General features: G+C 43.0%; 1 protein-coding gene across 2 annotated transcripts; it reads left to right on the top strand.

Annotated features, from left to right (window-relative positions):
* Positions 1 to 7,609: 7,609 nt before the first annotated feature.
* On the top strand, positions 7,610 to 16,265 carry LOC106806496 (NADH dehydrogenase [ubiquinone] 1 alpha subcomplex subunit 7-like). Of its 2 annotated transcripts, none has more exons than XM_014808462.1 (4): positions 7,610 to 7,700; positions 11,235 to 11,281; positions 13,117 to 13,266; positions 15,773 to 16,265. In XM_014808462.1, the coding sequence occupies exons 1-4, from the start codon at positions 7,632 to 7,634 to the stop codon at positions 15,828 to 15,830; spliced, it is 324 nt and encodes a 107-aa protein (XP_014663948.1). In that variant the 5' UTR covers positions 7,610 to 7,631; the 3' UTR covers positions 15,831 to 16,265. The 2 variants fall into 2 exon arrangements, with proteins under 2 accessions (XP_014663948.1, XP_014663949.1); XM_014808463.1 differs by having other exon boundaries at positions 13,117 to 13,268; positions 15,781 to 16,265.
* The last annotated feature ends 6,291 nt before the right edge of the window (positions 16,266 to 22,556 follow it).

Here is a 22,556-nt window from a genome sequence, read left to right as displayed (position 1 = left end):
TATATATAATATATTATATATGTGTGTGTGTGTAATATAAATTAAAAGTAACACTCATGACTAACCGAATAATCAGCTCTTTTAAATTTATATGGAGTGTGATGCGCACACGCCAGCTAGGTGTAATTTTTTTACGGGTTAGAAAGCTGTTGATCAACATTAGGCGCTTATATATTAATTTGTAAATAGTTGAAAATACGCGAATTGTTATAGAGGTTTTGCAAAATGCATTTATATATTAGCTATACTAGAGCTAGGTATAGATATGGTCATGCTATCACATACGAACTTGTGTGAAATTTGGTTGAATTTAGTTTCCATGGCGATAGATCGACCCGTTTTTGGCTTCTCGCCTATACGCGCCATTTACTAGTTAATTCAACTTCTAGCAAAGGATTGGCCTGTATTTTACATGACCTACGTTAGGCTTTCGTTTCAATCGCCCAGTCTGCATACATTACTCGTAATCACGTAACGTGGATTGAACGAACCTTTATGAAATATTAAAGTACATAGCAATCAGCAGCTGAGTTTTTTCGGTCTGTCTGATAGCATTGCCGGACGCCAGCGCGATTTTATTTGGTTATTCACATGCAGGCTATAGCTTACGTGTATTTCTGCGCACGGAGTGGGATAACTACAGCGAACAACATGCCAAAATTGCAGACGTGAGTTGAGAAAAGACGATCGCTTCTGCGATTAATTAACAACCGCGTCCGGTCTAGTTTCTGTGTGAAGCAACGCTTTACGTATCAGTCGGTGTTCAGCACAGCGGTCTATACCATCAGCAACTGCTGCTGGCTAATCTGGCCGGTTTGGCACACTAGCGTGGCGTGCGCGTGCGCGTGCGTACGTGCGTGTGTAATCTGTGTATGTACGACGTACGTGCGTAGCGTGTGTATGTGTGCGTGCACGTATGTGTGATGCGTACGTCTGCGTGCGCTGCGTGCGCTACCGTGCATGTTTGTGTGTATCGCGCCGTACGTGCACGTGCGTGTGTATGGGCTGTGTGTGTGTGCGCGCGCGTACGTGTGTGCGTGCGTGCGTGCGTATATGTGCGTGCGTGCTTATGTGTGTGTATATGTGCGTGCGTTCGTCTGTTGTGTGTGCATCCACGCGAGTCTGCGTGTTGTGGTGTTGTTGTTGCTTTTGTGTGGTGGTGTGGTGGTGCCTGTGTTGGTGGTGGTGGGGGAGGGGGTCAAAAGCGCGTCGGTCATGTTCCCAGTTATGCTCACACACAGGCAGTTACTGACCATGACAGACGTGTCGCGCTAGGGACAGTGTCGTATTTCCCGATTAAAAATGCTTAATTGATTTCCAGCAAGCTATATATATATATCAAGAGCTAATAATACCTCTTAATTAGGCTCTTTAAATATATATACTATATATATATATATATATAATATATATATAATATATATGCTTACACTCTTAATTAGCTCTTTATATATAGTATATATATATAATATATATATAATGCTACCTTGCTCTAATCACACCACCGCTGGTTACAGTTAAAATATTACATATTTATTTCAAGGATTATTGCTTAACGCGCCAGCTAGTAGGCAGATTTGTTGCGACTACGCCGTGTATTATAATTATTGCCAATTGCTCTCGCACTATCTGTTTAAATGCCCTTCACAATACCTTCTATTTAACTAATATAGGCATGCATGTGATTTTACGCGATATCTAAATATAGCTTACTTGCCAGATGACGCACGTACACGGCTAGAAACAGTGTGATAAAACAATCGATAACTCTAGCAAAAGCAATATCCACGCGAATTTTATCAAAAGCAGAGGCAATCAATACCAATAACAGTAGCAACAGCGTGGCGTTATAACTTATATATTCGATATGGTCCTGATTGATACGAATGGGCCATGTACCTATGTCATGTCAATTCACAACGCCCAAGACGCCATGAAAAACCCAATTGGGGTTTAAGCGAGCGAATGGCATGACGGGATACAATGCACGAGGCAACCAGCTTTTTTGTTCGATGGAGTGATGACGGCATCGGAGGTTTCCCTACGTAGCGTGCGTCTCGGCTGACAGATTGGAACAAACTATTGCCGGTTTGGGTTGGGATCAGGTTTTAGCGGATTTGGAAAGTGAAGAGGACCCGCCCTTACTAAAATAGAAGACAACCCCACCCCTACTCTTGTTTTGGATTACAATGTCCTATCTATCCAACCTGCACGCTGTATTCGCTTCCTGGCCTACATTATTTCTGTGCTACAAGGCCGGGTATATATTATATAATTGCAAAAAGTGTATTGTTACTAGTAGGACCGCCCTATCTAGAAAACTCGTAATCAATCGAACGCAATCGAATGGCAATCGAACTATAGTTCGCGCAATAAATGGAAATCGCAAAGCGTGATCGAGTCACCAGACTCGGCGCGTGATAACGGGTATGAGGAGTTTCGCTCGCACGACGTTCTTGCCATTTTTTCTCGATAAGTTTACGCCGCATGCGTGCAATTTCTGCGATAAACCTGAGTACAGAGTACCCCACATCCCTGGTGGCGATAGCGCGGCATCTGTGAGGCGCCACGTACGAGAAAGTGAAGTGTATAAATAGATATTGGGGCAATCTCTAAGCGGCCTGGGAATGAAAATAAGGACGATCTCGGAAAACCTCGGCTCGTGGATTCCATATAGTGTGCACGTGTCCGCAGGTGCGTTCTGGTCTGAAGCCGAGAAAATCGATCTGCGTTGTTTCGTTACGATGCGCGTAAGATACAGCCAGCCTGCAGCGATCGAGCCGATACATACGAGACGGGTGCCGAATATATATTCAATAGCTAAATAGATTATCTCGACTCTAGCCAAATACAGCTGCTCGTGCGTAATCCACTATATGGCTTCTAATATAGCCAGGCGGATCCAGCGAATGTCTGAAGGGGGCGACGTCACATATCATTACTATTCTGTTGTAGTGCCGCTCGCAAGCGGACGAGCGCAGCCAAACCGGCTGGGGTTCGGAGGCGCCGTAAGCCGCCCCGAGAAATTTGTAAATAGAAGGCTTCTGAGGATAATTCTAGTGCATACATAATAGGGTGTATACATAGGGTTATTTTTTCAGGATTTACACGTCTGTCATGGTCAGTAACTGCCTGTGTGTGACAAACTGGAACAATGACCGACGCGCTTTTGACCCCCCTCCCCCACCACCACCACCACACACCACCACCACCACCACCACAACAACAACAACAACACCACAACACGCAGACTCGCGTGGATGCACACACAACAGACGAACGCACGCACATATACACACACATACGCACGCACGCACATATACGCACGCACGCACGCACACACGTACGCGCGCGCACACACACACACCCATACACACGCACGTGCACGTACGCGCGCATACACACAAACATGCACGTACGCACGCACGCACGCACACGTACGCATACACATACGTGCACGCACACATACACACGTACGCACGTACGTACGTACATACACAGTTACACACGCACGTACGCACGCGCACGCGCACGCACGCTAGTTGCCAAACGGCCAGATTAGGCAGCCAGTTGACTGATGGTATAGACCGCTGTGCTGAACACCGACTGATACGTAAACGTCTTCCACACAGAAACTAGACCGGACCGGTTGTTAATTAATCGCAGAACGATCGTCTTTTCTCAACTCACGTCTGTTTTGGCATGTTGTTCGCTGTAGTTATTCCCACTCGTGAGCAGAAATACACGTAAGCTATAGCCTGCATGTGAATAACCAAATAAAATCGCGCTGCATGGCGTCCGGCAATGCTATCAGACAGACCGAAAAAACTCAGCTGCTGATTGCTATGTACTTTAATATTTCATAAGGTTCGTTTCAATCCACGTTACGTGATTACGAGTAATGTATGCAGACTGGGCGATTGAAACGAAGCTAAAGTAGTATGTAAAATACAGCCAATCCTTTGTAGAAGTTGAATTAACTAGTAAATGGCGCGTATAGGCAGCAAGCAAAAACGGGTCGATCTATCGCCATGGAAACTAAATTCAACCAAATTTCACACAAGTTCGTATGTGATAGCATGACCATATCCACTCTTGACCATATCTATACCTAGCTCTAGTATAGCTAATATATAAATGCATTTTGCAAAACCTCTATAACAATTCGCGTATTTTTCAACTATTTACAAATTAATATATAAGCGCCTAATGTTGATCAACAGCTTTCTAACCCGTAAAAAAATTACACCTATAGCTGCGTGTGCGCATCACACTCATATAAATTAAAAGAGTGATATTCGTGTTAGTCATGAGTTACTTTTATATTTATATATTACACACACACATCCCGAACCCCCAGCCGGTTTGGCTGCGCTCGCTGCGCTCGCTTGCCGAGCCACTACAACAGAAATATAATGACATGTGACCCCCCCTTCAGACATTCCTGGATCCGCCCCTGCTATATAGACATATATGGATTCACGCACAGCAGCTGTATTTGGCTAGAGTCGAGGATAATTAAATTTACTATATGAATATATATTCGGCACCCGTCTCGGTATGTATCGCTCGGATCGCTGCAGGCTGGCTGTATCTTACCGCATCGTAACGAAACAACGCAGATCGATTTTTCTCGGCTTCAGACAGAACGCACCTGCGGACACGTGCACCTATAGGAATCCACAGCCGAGGGTTTTCCGAGATCGTCTCTATTTTCATCCCAGCCGCTTAGAGATTGCCCCAATATCTATTTATACACTTTCACTTTCTTCGTACGTGCGCTCACAGATGCGCGCTATCGCCCACCAGGGATGTGGGGTACTCTGTACTCAAGGTTATCGCAGAAATTGCACGCATCGGCGTAAACTTATCGAGAAAAGAATGGCAAGAACGTCGTGCGAGCGAAACTCCTCATACCGCTTATCACGCGCCGAGTCTGGTGACTCGATCACGCTTTGCGATTTCCATTTATTGGCGCGAACTATAGTTCGATTGCATTCGATTGCGTTCGATTGATTACGAGTTTTCTAGATAGGCGGTCCTACTAGTAACAATACACTTTTTGCAATTATATAATATATACCCCGGCCCTTGTACACAGAAATAATGTAGCAGGAACGGAATAGCGTGCAGGTTGGATAGATAGGACATTGTAATCCAAAACAAGAGTAGGGGTGGGGTTGTCTTCTATTTTAGTAAGGGCGCGGTCCTCTTCACTTTCCAAATCCGCTAAAACCCTGATCCCAACCCCAACCGGCAATAGTTGTTTCCAATCTGTCAGCCGAGACGGCACGCTACCGTAGGGGAAACCTCCGATGCCGTCATCACTCCATCGACAAAAAAGCTGGTTGCCTCGTGCATTGTATCCCGTCATGCCATTCGCTCGCTTAAACCCCAATTGGGGTTTTTCATGGGCGTCTTGGGCGTTGTGAATTGTACAATGATCATAGGTACATGGCCATTCGTATCAATCAGGACCAATATCGAATATATAAGTTATAACGCCACGCTGTTGCTACTGTTATTGGTATTGATATTGCCTCTGCTTTTGATAAAATTCCGTGCGATATTGCTTTTGCTAGAGTTATCGATTTGTTTTATCACACTGTTTCTAGCCGTGTACGTGCGTCATCTGGCAAGTAACTATATTTAGATATCGCGTAAAATCACATGCATGCCTATATTAGTTAAATAGAAGGGTATTGTGAAGGGCATTTAAACAGATAGTGCGAGAGCCAATTGGCAATAATTATAATACACGCGTAGTCGCGAACAAATCTGCCTACTAGCTGCGCGTTAAGCAATAATCACTGAAATAAATATGTAATATTTTAACTGTAACCAGCGGTGGTGTGATTAGAGCAAGGTAGCATATATATATATATATATATATATATATAAAGAGCTAATTAAGAGGTATTATTAGCTCTTGATATATATATATAGCTTGCTGAAATCAATTAAGCATTTTTTAATCGGGAAATACGACACTGTCCCTAGCGCGACACGTCTGTCATGGTCAGTAACTGCCTGTGTGTGAACAAACTGGAACAATGACCGACCCGCTTTTGACCCCCTCCCCCACCCCACCACCACACCACCACCACACCACCAAACGAACAACAAAACACCACAACACGCAGACTCGCGTGGATCACAACAACAGACGAACACGCACGCACACTATACACCAGATAAGCACGCACGCACATATACGCACGCACGCACGCACACACGTACGCGCGCGCACACCACACCACACCATACACACGCACGTGCACGTACGCGCGGCGATACACACAAAACATGCACGGTACGCCCACGCACGCACGCAACGTACGCATACACATACGTGCACGCCACACATACACACGTACGCACGCTACGTACGTACATACACAGATTACACACGCACGTACGCACGCGCACGCGCACGCACGCTTAGTTTGCCAAACGGCCAGATTAGGCAGCCAGTTGACTGATGGTATAGACCGCTGTGCTGAACACCGACTGATTACGTAAACGTCTCCACACAGAAACTAGACCGACGGTTGTTAATTAATCGAGAACGATCGTCTTTTCTAACTCACGTCTGAATTTTGGCATGTTGTTCGCTTGTAGTTATTCCCACTCGTGCGCAGAATACACGTAAGCTATAGCCTGCATGTGAATAACCAAATAAAATCGCCGCTGTGCGTCCGGCAAGCTATCAGACAGACCGAAAAAACTCAGCTGCTGACTTGCTATGTACTTTAATATTTCATAAGGTTCGTTTCCAATCCACGTTACGTGATTCGAGTAATGTATGCAGACTGGCGATTGAAACGAAGCTAAAGTAGTATGCTAAAATACAGCCAAATCCTTTGTGAGTTGAATTAACTAGTAAATGGCGCGTAGGGGGAGGCGGAGCAAGCCAAAAACGGGTCGATCTATCGCCATGGAGAACTAAATTCAACCAAATTTCACACAGATATTGTAATGTGATAGCATGACCATATCTATACGCTAGCCTCTTATAGCTAATATATAAATGCATTTTGCAAACCTCTATACACATTCGCGAGTATTTTTCAACTATTTTACAAATTATATATAAAGCGCCTAATGTTGATCAACAGCTTTAACCCGTAAAAAAATTACACCTAGCTGCGTGTGCGCATCACACTCATATAAATTAAAAGAGCTGATTCGTCGTTAGTCATGAGTTACTTTTATATTTATATATTACACACACACACACATATAATATTATATATATATATATATATATATTATTATTATCATCCAGGTCCATCGTACAAGATTCAATGTCAGCGAACGGAGAATTCGAGAATCAGCAAGCATTACGACGATGATGATTATTGATAAGCGTTTAGACATGTACCAATATAGATATAGATCGATATAGATTTAGGCACGTACATTGTTATATTAAGTTGTCGTTAACAACAAGAATAGTCAAACGATAATAAAAGTTCAATAAAATATTCACGAAAATATAAAATATTTACGAAAATATATTTATATTGATGGGTACCAAATCTGCGCAGGTGCTAAAAAATCTATAACAAAGTAACTGACGCCCATCTAATCCATCGTTAGCAAAACAAGAGTACAAACAAGTGTGTGCAATGGCGACGAAGGTGAAAACTCGAAATGTTACTCCAATCATTGCTTGGGTGCGAGACTTCTTGCTTGGGGTACGTATAATTTCATATTAAATTTGTAACATTCTTATTATTTATATGACAGCCGAAAGCTTTTATATAAAACGTTATCTGCATATATCTAAAAGTTCTATAGCCCTACAGAAAAATAGTTACAGGTTGGCCACAACGGTTCAAGGATAGAGAACATGGCCTACTTATCCTAGCTCTGGTACTATAGGTGGGGGCGGAGTGACGTCACTTCCCCTTAGCAATACGTCCGGTGAGCCGCGCCGGATAAAAACAAAAGCGCGAATTCGGCTGCGGAGCGTCTATATTCAAGCCGGTACGGAGAGATGACTGTACGCATTATATTTGCTATAGTAATATATTGACTAATCGGCGTCAATAAACTCAATATTCACAGAGAGTATAGCTAAGACATGTGTCTATAGGTATCTAGAATGTATTATGCAAAGATCTCCCGTACCGGTCTTGAATTCATACTACTACTACTACTAGCGTCGAATATTGAGTTTATTGACGCCACGAAGCGGCACGGATTAGTCATGCTAGTCCTGCACGATTAGTTATGCGCGCGAAGCCAAATTTCAGATGATTAAATTTTTAATATTCTAGATACCTATAGACACAGTCTTAGCTATACTCTCTGTGAATATGAGTTATTGACGCACGATAGTCAATATATTAGCAAATATATGCGTACCGTAATCTCCCGTACAACGCTTGAATATAGACACCGCCCCGAATGGAGCCGCTGCTGTCAAGAATAGAGATGATGTCCAGATTGAGACCTATGTCATTTCCGTAAATGTGGGAGTAGCCCTTTAAACTCGACAGGGGTGTTCTTAAAGGTCTTCTTGTCCATTCGACCGAGAAACATTATGTGACTTCACAGCAAGTGTGCAAAAAACTGCTTTTCAGCGAGACTACTCGCTCGTTTCCCACTGTTTCCCACCATTGCTACGCCGTCTTCGTTCTCCTGACTAATTGCTGTTAGCCATCTGTCTCTCCTCTCGGGCTACGGCAGCTCAAAGAATGATCGTTTTTGTCACTTGAAAGACTGTGATTGCGGAATCCAAACACCACATAATTCCTTGGCACTATGCGCTGCGTGCATTGAGCGCGTGCGTTACTACGGTTTGTTTTTCATCGGCTCGAATCTACATCCGGTCAAATAGTCAAAAGTTCCCGGATGTCCGCCCCCACCTATAGCCCGCGTTCATTATCTGCCGCAGGGCTTTAGAACATTTTCAGCTAGATTTCGTAACTGCAACCTGTTACCACCTGTTCCCACGAAAAATGGATCGCAAAACGCAAAATTATCGGGCTTTTTAACACTTATTTATGCTGAGAGGGTCTATGTCCCCCGGGGTACTGCCGGAACGTACCCTGGTACTATCTAATATGCCGGACCGTACCTCGCCTACTCCACTAACGAGTCTAGGGAGTCGCCTACGCCTACTGCCTAACCCTAACCCGAACCCGAACCCGAACCCTAACCCTAACACTAATCCTAACCCTAACTATATCAAATAGTGACCAGGGTACGTTCCGGCAGTACCCTGGGGGACATAGACCCTATGAGCCTTATTTATCTACATGGACATCTCACCTATCTTTTTGAACACTTTCCACAACTTTACACCATGTATTTGTGCATTTATTACTCAAAGTCAGCACTACTGGTAATTCCGTTAGAAATATATTTATTGGTATTGTAGGCAAAACACATGGCAGCTATGGTGCATGTATATACAATACCGGTGACGTCACGCGTGCACACGCCAGAATATTTCAAACGGAATTACCAGTAGTGCTGACTTTGAGTAATAAATGCATAAATACATGGTGTAAAGTTGTGGAAAGTGTTCAAAAAGATAGGTGAGATGTCCATGTAGATAAATAAGTGTTAAAAAGCCCGATCATTTTGCGTTTTGCGATCCATTTTTCGAGGGGACAGGTGGTAACAAGTTGCAGTTACGAAATCTAGCTGAAAATGTTCTATAGCCCTGCGGCAGTTAATGAACGTGGGCTATAGTACTAGAGCTATACTTACTCACGCGTAACCTTGTAAACAGTAATCTACTGCCTACTTCTAGTTTTAGTAGTATTAGTAACTACTAGTACTACTAGCGCTATAATACATGGATATCTGGTTTGAATGAGCAATGCATCTTTGTAGAGCTTGTGTGAATTGTAGCACTCGCTAGCACTAGCAGACCTGTACTATAAAAGTCACCCTAGCCAGAAAAATTAAAATGCCAAAATAAAAATTGTCTACAACTGTTACTATAATTCAAACTCAAACAAACTTGTGCAAAACATATATTTCTTCTCTGATAAATAATCCACACCATCTTTATTATCATGACTTTCAATGATTACTTTATTACTAGTAAACCATTAAACTCCTTTGAGTCCTTGAATGTTTACCCCATCATGTATAACTACAACATGTAGCTTGTAAGTTAATAGCCTGTTACAAATTACAATTACTATAACAAAACATATTAACTGTAAAAAACAAACGGTAAATGGGCGCACAATCCGCACACTATTTCATATCACTATTTAATAAAAAAATTTCATGAAATAATGGTCGGATTTTTAATATCTTTGCAACTTTTATTAGTACAAATTTTATTACATAGGATACGAGTAACCTGGCCGCTGTAAAACTTGTGGTAAAAAAGCGTTAGAAATTCTCACGGAAATCTACTTGTGGCAGTGGTGAATTGAGCCAGAGCGAGTGCGCCATCTGTCGTGGAGTTTGGGGTTAGGGTTGTCCTAGGGGGTAATTGCCCTAGGGGGGTAGTTGTCTAGGTGGCAGTTGTCCGGGTGGTAGTTGTCCTAGGGGGGTAATTGTCCGGGGGGTAGTTGTCCAGGGGGTAGTAGTCTTAGAATCAAGCTAAACTCCTAATCAATTATAGCTAAGCAGGTATTTCCTTTTAAATTTAATTCTTTCCTTTATTTTATAAACTTTGACTCAGTATCGCGTAAATATCCTCGGCTGTCCTAGAAATCTGAGTCATTATGTGTGGTGCGATTGTATTGCCGCCAAAATTGTTATCGCAAAACATTCGAGTGTTGATTGACTAGTGTGTGTCGTTACTGCGCACGTATTGTAGCACCGTGTATGGCACAAATGTGAGTGGAACTGTTGACTACAGGTCAGTCTAGAGCACACTCAAAACTTCTCGCTGTGTTTCGGCCATAGAAATATATTTATAATAACTGATTGTTTTTGTTTACCGTATATGAGTATGGCTTTGACATACTCATAATATGTTATGAATGTATTGGAATACATATTATAACAGTAAAATAACATTAGAATTTGACCATTCGTGTCGACTGACTCTTTCCGTTTGTGTATCGCGGTACGTATCGTATTGTGACCTACGTATCGAGTTACGTATCGTATCGTAATCCTAGTGTATCATTACACCTATAATACGTACTGTCTGCAACACCTTTGTGAAGCAAATCTTCCATCTGTTAATGCTCAATCTTTGTTTGTGCTCTGTTTATAACGTGTAACTGTTTATCTAATGTTTTTTGCAGAGACCATATACCCAAGCTCTGAGATTTAAAGACTGGATCGTTCCAAGGTAAATTTCATGGCTGATGATGAAAAGTACAAAAACATTATAAATTGGGTTTCAATTTTGGTTGTACAAATGTATTTCATTATGGTTTCAACTGGAGAGGTGACTTGTGTGATGTATAATAGAAATTGTGTGTTATATGAGTAATTTTATTTTGTAATAAATCTTTTTATTGTACGTTTTGGCAACAGATTTGAGAGGTGGTTTAATTTCCTATCAAGCTATATAAAGCTTCTAAAACTTCCCACCAGATGGCAGCAGGTGACAGTGTTGCAGGAAAGCAACTTCATTCAGCATTACAATGACCGCCATACACTGATCTCTACTATACTAACTTAGTATATATAACTACTTAGTATAGTAGAGATCAGTGCAGCCGTAGTAGTTGTCGAAACTGTTGCTAACAGGTGGAATTAATGGATTCATCATAAAATAACCATACATTATCATTACTATATATATTATTAATATGTTATTATATATATATATATATAATATTATTTGAAACTATGCGCGAAGCGTACATCACGAGCGCGAAGCGCGAAGTCACTTGCGGCCGGGGTCCAGTGCCCGCCTTAGGGCCCTGGAAGCTCAGGGGTTTTAGATGCTCTCGGGTGCAATCTGAGCCTTATTTTGGTGCATTTTTGCACAAAATTTATTACCTATATTTCAAAATAATTTGGGTTGAGTCAAGAGTCATGAGTGATGAGTCATTTTTCATTGTTCAATTTGTATACTAGTTTGAATGTAACCAGTAAAATGTTATAAAGCAATGCGAAAAATGCAAATATATATACTATAAGGTGAAACTATATATATTGATAGAGTGTGGGTAGCATTCGAGCTGCGAGTTGCGAGTTGTTACCAACGCTGATATTGATATGAGGCTCAGGACAAGTGAAAGTCTACGTGAGACAAGTTATTCGTTTGGCTAGTTGCCTGATTGGACAACTAAAAAATTTCTAGTTGCGTAATATTCCTAACATCCTTTGAGCCAAGGCGCTATCGCACGACAACGGACATTCTCACGTTATATTTTCGAAGGTCACCGACAAAAGCGGCCCGCGAGGCACACGTCTGTTGGTGTGCACATCGACGCTGCATACGTGCCTGCTGCCTGGGGGCGGCATTGATTGAAGTAGGGGGGGGGCACGATTGTTTCAGTCGTGCGGTGCTAATCACTACTGAAATGTAAGGGGTGGGCACGGCTGGACTATGAGAGAGGAGAGAGCGATGGCAAAACTCTTTCCTGGAATTTAGGAAAAAGCTACAATCGGGAATGACACACAAGTGTGCCGGCATGCAAAAATAAACGTATGAATTTCATTACGATTTTCCATGGATTACCGTTTTATAATCATACGGGTCTACATAGGCACGCCCGCACGCACACACACACAGACACGCACGCACACGCAGGCATGTGTGCAGGCACGCATGCACGCACACACAGGCACGCATACAGGCACGCGCGCATGAATCGGAGCAAGCAGCTCGGAAGACGTAGACGCACTGTATGACTCGACTGCCCGTACAAGTGGGAGCCCATGCACAGAGTAAAACAGTGTAATAGACTGTAATAGTGTATGCTACAAGCGCGCGCTGTGACTACGCGTACGTCGTCCCGTTTGACAATGCAGTACAGTTGCATTTTGCTTTGTTTGTGTTGTTTCTTGCTTTGATGCTAAAAACTCAAACCTTTAAACCTTACATGTTAAAACCCCTCGTGGACCACACTGATTATATATACCATGTTACATATATATACATCGTTTAAAATTACCCTTATATTAGAATGAAATCTGATGATCTTATTCCAAGAAATGGTGTTATTACAGAGATCAGCCTGCACCTGTTCTGCCTCTAGGCATTACTCACAAGCTGTCGGACAACTACTATCATACCCGTGATGGCAGGGGAGAGTCCAGACCAAACACGACAGTATACAGCTCAAGTCAGAAGACACTAATGTCTGGTGATGCACCACCGTGAGTGAAAAATTAATTTGAATGTTTAAATTTAATTCTGTGCAGTCTATTGCTTCTGTCCTTAGGATTACAGTCAGGTGTTTGGAAGCAATGCATAGACGTATTACTTGAGTTGTAGGCATAATATGCATTGCGCGTCCATACCAAAAAATTATTATAGTGCTTCTCTGAGGTAAAATTGAAATATGCAACTTACGTCATTGCCACTAGAAGCAACACGAAGTAATAGCATCCTCCGAAACAAGCACTGTTAATTTTTGATTACATCTTTGTAATGTTACGTATAATCATTAATGTTATATAGTGTTATCTCGTGTATGTGTGTTTACGTTAATACGATGCTTCTATAGTGTTATCTAACCATATATGTATATATATATATTTATTATTACGTAATATTATTCAAACTTAAAGGGCAATTGAAGTCAAATTTTATAACTTCTGTAACGTTTTTATACATAGAAATACATTCAATAACGTATTCCATTTCAAATCCGGCGCCCAATTTGTAAGAAACATATGAATATTAATCTAGGTCATGTGACGTCACAGCCCCAAAGTGAAACACGCCATTATATTATAGCGTAACAGTGCTAACACGCTAGTATATGTTATGCTAGGTCAAAGTATTGTTACAGCATACAACAAACATGTAGCCTGTAAATGTACTTATATTCATGTACATACATATTACCTGTGTGGATAATGCATTCACGGTATATGTACATGACTTGCGTAAAGATGTTTGTACATGTACAGATACATGTGATTCTGACCGAGCGTGATAAGCCCGGTGATCAGTGTACTCGCATGTCTTCTCATTCTCATGGCAGCATATACATTCAGGTGCCGTACTCATTAATTCACAAACACTACAAGAACACCAGTATTTGTCTACAGTCCTATCTGGTACCGAAGCTTCCATTCCGCCATGAATTGTGACTGTTCTGATTCTCGAGAAGTGTGTGCCGACTCTTCGCGTTGCTTTTTCAGATGATTCATTCTCCTCAATTTCTTTTTGTGTATATTCAGGCTCAAACCTATATCCAACTGGTAAATCACTATAAATTTCATCATCATCTGAGTAATCACTAGAATCTTTGAAATTATTGCTTTCTGTCTCCATCTTATACACCACACGCACTATGTTTACATAATGGCGTGTTTCAACAGGGGGCTGTGATGTCACATGACCTAGACTAATATTCATGTGTTTCTTACTGCGGATTTGAACTGCGGGTGCCGGATTTGAAATGGAATACGTTATTGAATATATTTCTATGTATAAAAACGTTACAGAAGTTATAAAATTTGACTTAAATTGTCCTTTAACGGGAGTCGAGCAAGTAGTAATCCACTTCCTATTTATATGAGCTATGCAATGATTCATAACGATTCTTTGTCGATTAACCACACATCAAATATTCTTTATCAAAATGCATTTGTGTGCAGCATGAGCAGAATCATGTAAAATACGTTAATTAGTGCTGCCCTCTATCAATCAACAGTAATAGTATGTGTTGCTGTCCATGAATGCTGTATGATATTAGCCATAGGAAAGCTTGTATAATGCTTGACTGTGCTTTCGTAACCATACAGTCATAATACTGTGTCATATTTTGTGAGGACACATTCTTGATTTCCATGAATATTTCGATGTTAGTTTATAAATTCTGTAATGACTTCAATAACTTAAATAAAGGCTCTTGGTGTAAGATTTATACATAAGAGTTCTTTTGATAAGGAGAAACATAGCTATCCCCCTCCAGTCCTTGTGTTTTGGAAAAAGCAGGCGAGTGAAAAATCGCACACCTTGGCTCGCCGAGGTGTGTGATTTGCATCGGAGTGCCCGCAGGTCACGAGGCAAACTAGGGGTGTTCGGTGGCATGCCCCCCCGGAAAAAATTTGAAAACTAGACTTCATGAAATGCCATTTCCAGCATTTTGGGCTAAAAATTAGCTCTGCATTTGTACTATTAATTTTGACATTTTTTAGGTGATTTTTTTCATCTAACAAAATATCAGTTCTTGGACATGTGGATAACTTGAATCACACATTTAGCATGTTTAGTCAAAAAGGAACAACACTCAATTTTTCAAAGTAGACTATTAAAACTTTATCTAAAAATACAACCAATCACATTCGTCATTCTAGAGCGTTTTGCGACTGTCATTATAAACATGTGAACCGACTTCCGGCAATGTCTGTGATGTTTACAACCATTTGCGTTTATCTTCGAGTTTATAAGTTGAATTAATGAAAAATAAAACACGAAAAGAAAAAGAAAAAAAGGTGTGCGTTTTGATAATGCTTAGGTGCGCGTTTTTTCGCACTTCTCGTGATCAATCGAGGCGCGCGATGGCGCGCGAGCGCGATCGCGCACCTTAAAACACAAGGTCTGGGCCCCTCATAGAATAATGTTCCATGATATTGGTGTGTTGTTTCAATATTGCTTGGTTGCCTTTTCATCGAATTTGGTACCTAAATTTATCATGTACTTTTCCAGGTCTAATACTAATAGGAAGTCTGTTCCAACTCCGGGGAACCTACATCACTGGGACTAGTGAGGATGTGTGCTCCCAATCATCTGAAATACCAGCCGAGGTGCCATTTCTCAAGTAGATGCCACACTATTGACTTTATGCCGATTTCCACATAATTCTCAAGGCAAACTTAAAAATTTAAATATATTCGATGCTAGTGAATTATTTAAGAGTAAAGTTTTTCTACCGTTATTTGATGAGTCATTCGGTCCATTAGTGAAGTGCTAACGTCCTGAAATTATTTGTCAAGTGCATTGCAAAGAAACTGAACGAGTCAGTTGATGTCCACTTTCATAGGTGCATATGCTCATAGTGTTGATAATAGTTGCTTACTGATGGGTTGGCTTCATGGAGCATGTAATTTGAGTGCACAACCATACTACTATTCGATATGTGTTTGTAAATTATCTGTTATGCATTAAAGTTATAAAAAAATAGAACCAAACTGTATAATGATGTCTCCTGCCCAGTGAAGCCGCTTTTGGGGTTGGCTGCCGTGAGTCTTTGCAATCTCGCAACCAAGTGCTCATGCAGACTTCCCACTTACCAACCCAGTGCAGGTACGAATGGCGATCGCATCTCTTCGGAGAGAGAGAGAGAGAGAGAGAGAGAGAGAGAGAGAGACAGAGAAAAAACAACGGAAAAATGTTAAGAATTAGCTCAACTATAACTGAATTATATTTTGAGATCTACTTGTTACATAGTACACAGATCGTCTTGTTTACAGAAGGGTACACTGTACATCACGTGATCGTTGCATCTTTAGCGAAAGGCGCCTCCGGCGATCGCCGCCGCTCATCAGAACGATAGCTGAGAGCCGGCGACTGCAATTCCGCCCAGCTGGTATTCATGCATGAACTGATTATGAACTACCAGTCGCGTGGGAGTAGAAGGTTTGGCGATAACTCGGTGGTGGGGGGTAATCATGGCATGGTGCGTATGCGCAGCGTGGGCGAGAGACGTCCGCTGTAGCGTTGCACACAGTGTCCACCTGCTGCTGCGCGAGCATCCGAAAATGTTGCAAAATTAGGTGGAGCGCGCCAGGGTCGAAACCACAGGCGACGCACGCGACGGCGTTTCGATGAAAAGCGTGCGTCCGTGCGAACGGATGATGGCGATTAAAGATGCGAAGGTATTTAGCGGACGGGATTGTCGATTTTGGAAGATCATATTTAGGTGGCACCTGTGGCGGTTGTATACTATAGCAACACTGAGGTGGCAGCCTCTATAACAGTAGTTTTGTCTGATGTAATCATCATTACCAAACGGCATAAGTCAGCATTCACACCAGCAACAGTTTCGAGGCCAGGCTAACTGACCGATTAACACTTGCAACTTTTCTGCAACCTTCAATATTCGATCCACTTACAACTATCAAATATCGACATAATCTATTATCACTGCAGCATAGCTCCTGCAACATTCTGTATAACTTCCACTCACTAAAATACTATTGCTGTTTATGCGTCAAACACTCTGCAACATTCGAACCTTAACAACATTCCCAGATGGCCAAACTGCGTGGTAATCGGCAAACATGGATGCTCCCTGTCGCATGTTGTGCCATCTTGTGGTACCATCAGTAAACTGGGTAGCATCATTAACAAATTATCAATACACATGTTGGCCTGGGCATATACAGCAAACCCGTCGCTACGGCGGATCTGTAACTACGGCAACGGTAAATAATGCAAGCTAGCTCTCGATAAAATTGCAAACACTTCCAACGAAGTGTGTAATTTATAACAGGGATTTCATTACTTTGCATTACTAAATTTCATCGAATGCACGTAAATTTTCACTGAATGTCATGTGTCCGCGACTGACGCATGGTACTTTACTACAGAGCGCGCCTGTGGCCAAATACATACTATACTCGACTGCAGGAGCTATGTTCGAGTTAAGGCTAGCTTCTGCTCTTGCCACTTTCACTACTCTTCCATTTCAATATGAAATTCCCGTGTAACACCAACTGCAGATGAGTTTGTCTAGCACTTTATGATACAGCAAGGATCGTAATATCTGTAACACAACGGACACCAATCACAGCCACATTCAGATAGAATCAATCGAAAAGACACTTAGTTCCTTTAGTGAACATGAGTGATGTATGTGATTGTTTCTATTGAGCCATAGTCGGCATCATGCCTACATAAAATGCACCACATTAAAACTAAAATGAAAATTAAGGACAGTGATCAATTTATGGTTAATATTGAAACGCTGTTAAGTGTAACTCTAGATGGTAAACTGTACTCATACCAAATTGTCAGTGAAGTCGTTGATAAATGCATTAATTGCCCCATAGGGACACCTCTTATGATTTATGTTGCTCTGTGATAATATATGACACTTTAACAGTTAAAAGCAACTTCAGCAGTAGAACAGAAAAAACGACATCCTAAAATTACCACATGTATACAAAAGGAAATCATTTGAATGTTATATAATATCACATTAATTATCTTATGCCTAACTGCAGACCAGTTCTTCACAACAATATTATCATACACTACTCGATATCTACACATCGCTAGCTAACAGCCAATTTGGTATAAATTTACAAAATCAAAGTTTTGAAGCTGTTGGCAACCGTGCTGCCCTCAGGTGTCGTACTATTCACAAAATGTTGTCGAGTGCCATCCTACTCCATCCGAGAGATCGCGAACATTTCGGAAACGTGACGAACTTGAGAGCTGCCAGACGGGCTTTCGCTTCGGAGACTTAACGTAACTACATTTCCTAGAAGACTCGATGATACAATAACGATGGACAAGTCCTTTCTAATAGCCGCGTGGGTCGGCCAGTCGGTCAACAGACGCCGCGCACGCCTGTTTGCGACGCGCGGCGCTACCGAGTGCGGCCCGCACGCGACGCATGCGTTTTACGAGTGGTCTGTTTTATAAGAACAGACAGAACAAATACCAATACACGGAACGGGCAAAAAACGAAACGACGAGGGACAAAGTCGTACAAAAATGGCAGTGTGTGTAAACACCATTGCATGCACGTTATCCATCCATCCATACACGTATTTTCTTGCGTATTGCACCAGAACAGGCCGATAAAATAGACCTTATTACTTTCAGTCGCCGACTACCGGACGGCTCGCCAAACACTGGCGAGACTCGGACCCGATCCATCTTGACCTCTGTATACAGCTAGCATGTGTCGGAGCACAACGGGGTGATTTGGGATTGAGTCATTGATGTGATTTCGTACTTGAATACCCGGACCGAGGAGGACGTCTGCCATCGATATGCATCTAGGAATCATCTTGGCTGAGCCTGGCAATGCAAGCCCGCCCTAATGCTTCGTTATTCACAACGAGATGGCGACGGTTTGCTGTGTAAACAGACGTCTGTGTGCCAGCGCTAGGCACCGTTCTCCGTTGGCATCGTGCGGACGTCCCTATCATGCTGGCGGTCGACCGCAGAAACTTGAGCATTGAGGCATAGCTTGAGCATATGCCGGCAACACGGACAGAAGGACAGACAGCAGAGGTGGCCTTTTGCAGATGCTGTGTACGTGCGCTGATATGCATGTTCGTTCTGCTTCCTCGCCAGGAGAGAAAACTTCTACGACTATCGTTTGTTTGGTGTACAATTGGTGCAATTAGTGTGCAATTAGTGCGCTACTACCTCCCGAAGACTTCGGAGGGCATACTTTCTTCCTAATTCGGCTGCATGCATTCAAACGCACATTAGATGTGTCTTGCCCATGATACATGGAGTAATATTTGTCGCCACCGTCAGTAGTACCCATTTTTTTAGCCATGTGTTGTACGTTGGGAGAAGATTAATGATGTTTAAAAGAAATAGAGAAATGATGCATGCAACAGTAGGGGAGGGGTGAGATAGAAGGTTGGTCATTGAGGGTTCTTTCCTAAGATTAGGGGTTAACTACAAAACTGATTGCATTTTTTACGTGCAGACGAGGTGAGAGTACACCATTTTAGCCCACAACTTACAATTTCTTGCCAACTACCATCCACCATGTCCAATCACATCTACAGATTTCCTAAAAATTTCTCAGGTTTTCCAACCCCCCACAGTCAGTACGTCAGGACCCTTCCAGCTAGGCATGTGAATAGACCACATTAACCAATCGCACTGATGCTCGTGGTCATGTGATTTCGTCGTGCACGTGATCAGATTCTGTGTCGTCAACGAGTTACGACAACACTTCTATTGTTCCAGATAAACGTTGAACCGTGTTTCATGGGCTTATAGGCGGCGAGGTCTCCTCTATGTCGGGCGGGTAGATCGAGCGCGTGCAACCTTGTGGCTCGACACGCGGTAAACACACATATCACCCTGGCGGTAACCCCACGCCAACCAGTAGGGCAGATGGGGTCGTTGTCGTATCAGGGTACTACAGATATGTACCCGAGGTAGTTTTAGGTTGTTTAGTATTATGTTTATATTTTTCTTATGAGGCTTTAGTTTAGGGGTGTAGGGTTAGGAGTTAGTGTTAGGGTTATGCGGTACACTTCTGTAGTACACATGAATCTGGTACCACATTCTGTGTATCAATATATGTACCTGGCACATATCTGTAGTACCGCATACGACACGAGACCCCCTTGAGCACAGGGAGCGGAAGCGCACACACCACTTATGCTCTTTCTCGCGCACACAGGTAGCGAGAGTTGCAGGGCGAGTCCATGAGGAGACTGCTGGCTGATGTGACATCCACTGCTGCATCTGGATGAGTCGTTGGGTAGGGTGATCCTGGGTGAGTGTGGTTTGACACGGTCCACGCCCACCGGGCTGGCTCAGCAGCAGAGAGTTAAGATTCACTCAACTAACATACTTACGGTGATAAACGAATCAACAATAAGTTTAAGAACTCGTCCGGCGCAGTGGTTTGGGTGCGTGTAGGAACGATATATATTGAGCCGTCACATTCAACAACAGTTGTCGAAATATCAGAGCGAACAACACGAGGATGAAACTTACTCGGATAAGTTTTACAAAACCGCGTTTGCGCCACAAACATGGCGGCGATGACGTCACTCGATCATCGCGTGAGTGTAGTGACTAGTGTGTGAATGCCACCACCTGCAGTACGGTTATATCCTCAAAGGTTAGCTTGGCTTAGAAGTTGTGCCCCCCCCCCCGTCTCTCTCTGTCTGTGTGTGTCATCTACTGACGTATCTACGTACCTTGCAGCTTGGTTGTCGTGACTGCGGACATACCGCTTGTTATCGCCAAGGGGAACGAGCACCAACAGTACGCTGCTGCAATTATACTGAGCATATGGTTCGAGACATTTTCGTAGGAAACTGTACAGGAGCAGTCAACGAGTGGGTCCTATAACGACGTGCGCGCTTCTCTATGAGCGCCACCTAGGAGACAGCCAGATTTATTCTTCGGCAAACCCGAATCGTCGCAACTGTGACGTGGGGGCGTGGGGGTGGGGGGTATGTGGGGTGGGGGGGAGGGTAACGGTTATAGATTACTGTCTTCGCTATACAACGACGCAGAGTTCGATGGACTTTACTCTCTTATAGCTGAGGACCCCTGCTATTGATCTACTGTCCTGATAAAATGCTTTGTTGGCTACCAAATGCCGTTTAACATTCTTTCGGTAGTGTCATAATGTTGCATAACCATGGAATATCACCGCAGTCGCAGCTGTACTCCCCTCTGACAGGTCAGCACACATCAGGATGATCTAGCACGGATGCTGTTAGTTGTGTTTAGGCGAATAAGACGCGGTTACTTTTCTATCAACTGAAAAAAGTCGCTCGAGCGTCATTTGATCGCGGGAGTTTACGGACCTTCGCAGCGAAGTGTTGAGGACATTGGTGCATTTGCTCGTTCATGTAAGGTTTGAATTTTACAAACAGAATACGATGCAAAACCATCGCGATGACATCTCTTGGGTGGTGATACTGCCCAACCACCATCGATGATAGAGGAGTTTGCCGCGTATTGATCCACACTGTCCACTTCGATTGGCCTGGTCCTCTAGAACTATAAGGTTTCAACGGTTGCGTGCGTCATTATCAGACATAACTAGTTATTGGAATCGATTGCGCACACTAACAGCAATGCGACCAAGGATCGGCCCCGTTGAACTAGTCGATTGGTCGGGTGACGGCGAAAAGCGCCCTCTTATCGAGGGCCACTTGTTCGGCTGTTGATTATTTCAGTGGATTCGTAAGCCGCGGGTTGGTCACGCTGGTCGTTTGGCCGACGCCGTGCTGAGGGGTCACTGGGCTGTCCTGTGCCGAACGCAAGCGCGACGGTCGGGCGGAGCGAGAGATATCAACATTTTCGAATTGCCTAGTGTGACGCCATGAACTGTCAACAGGAAGCTTCTGGCAGAGTTGTTGATCTACACTCACACTTTAGGGAACTTTGCGCTCGCTCCAATGCAACACGGCTCCTTCGTACTTGTTCGGACGAACGAGGTATGGAAGCTGACACACAGAGAGAGGAGAAGAGAAGCTGTTCACACTAAGTGCTGGCACAAGAACGACGCGACGGACGAAGGCCGGAGTGCACAACGCAACTCACACATGGCAGCACGCACAACGCAGCACGCCACGCGCGCACGCAATAGATTAACTTTTTTGTATAGAAGCGAAGATATCGAAGCGATATATAAATATACATATTATACACTGTATATACCTCTATAATAGTATATATAATCTATATATATTACAAAAAAAAAAATTGTTCGCGCTTGGTTGGACGACAATTAGGTGTTGTGGCGCGGCAGCAAGCAGATCTG

This window comes from Priapulus caudatus, unplaced genomic scaffold (genome assembly GCF_000485595.1).
Source record: "Priapulus caudatus unplaced genomic scaffold, Priapulus_caudatus-5.0.1 Scaffold164, whole genome shotgun sequence".
In the NCBI taxonomy this organism is placed as follows: Eukaryota; Metazoa; Priapulida; class Priapulimorpha; order Priapulimorphida; family Priapulidae; genus Priapulus; species Priapulus caudatus.
The sequence above is the reverse complement of the archived record's forward strand: the minus strand, read 5'-3'. Positions and strand labels throughout refer to the sequence as shown.

Excerpts from the sequence above, each read along its gene's own strand:
- LOC106806496 (XM_014808462.1), top strand. The coding sequence starts at position 7,632 with ATGGCGACGAAGGTGAAAACTCGAAATGTTACTCCAATCATTGCTTGG. Across the intron at positions 7,701-11,234 it reads TGCGAGACTTCTTGCTTGGG|AGACCATATACCCAAGCTCT; the intron begins GTACGTATAATT and ends TGTTTTTTGCAG. Across the intron at positions 11,282-13,116 it reads AAAGACTGGATCGTTCCAAG|AGATCAGCCTGCACCTGTTC; the intron begins GTAAATTTCATG and ends GTGTTATTACAG.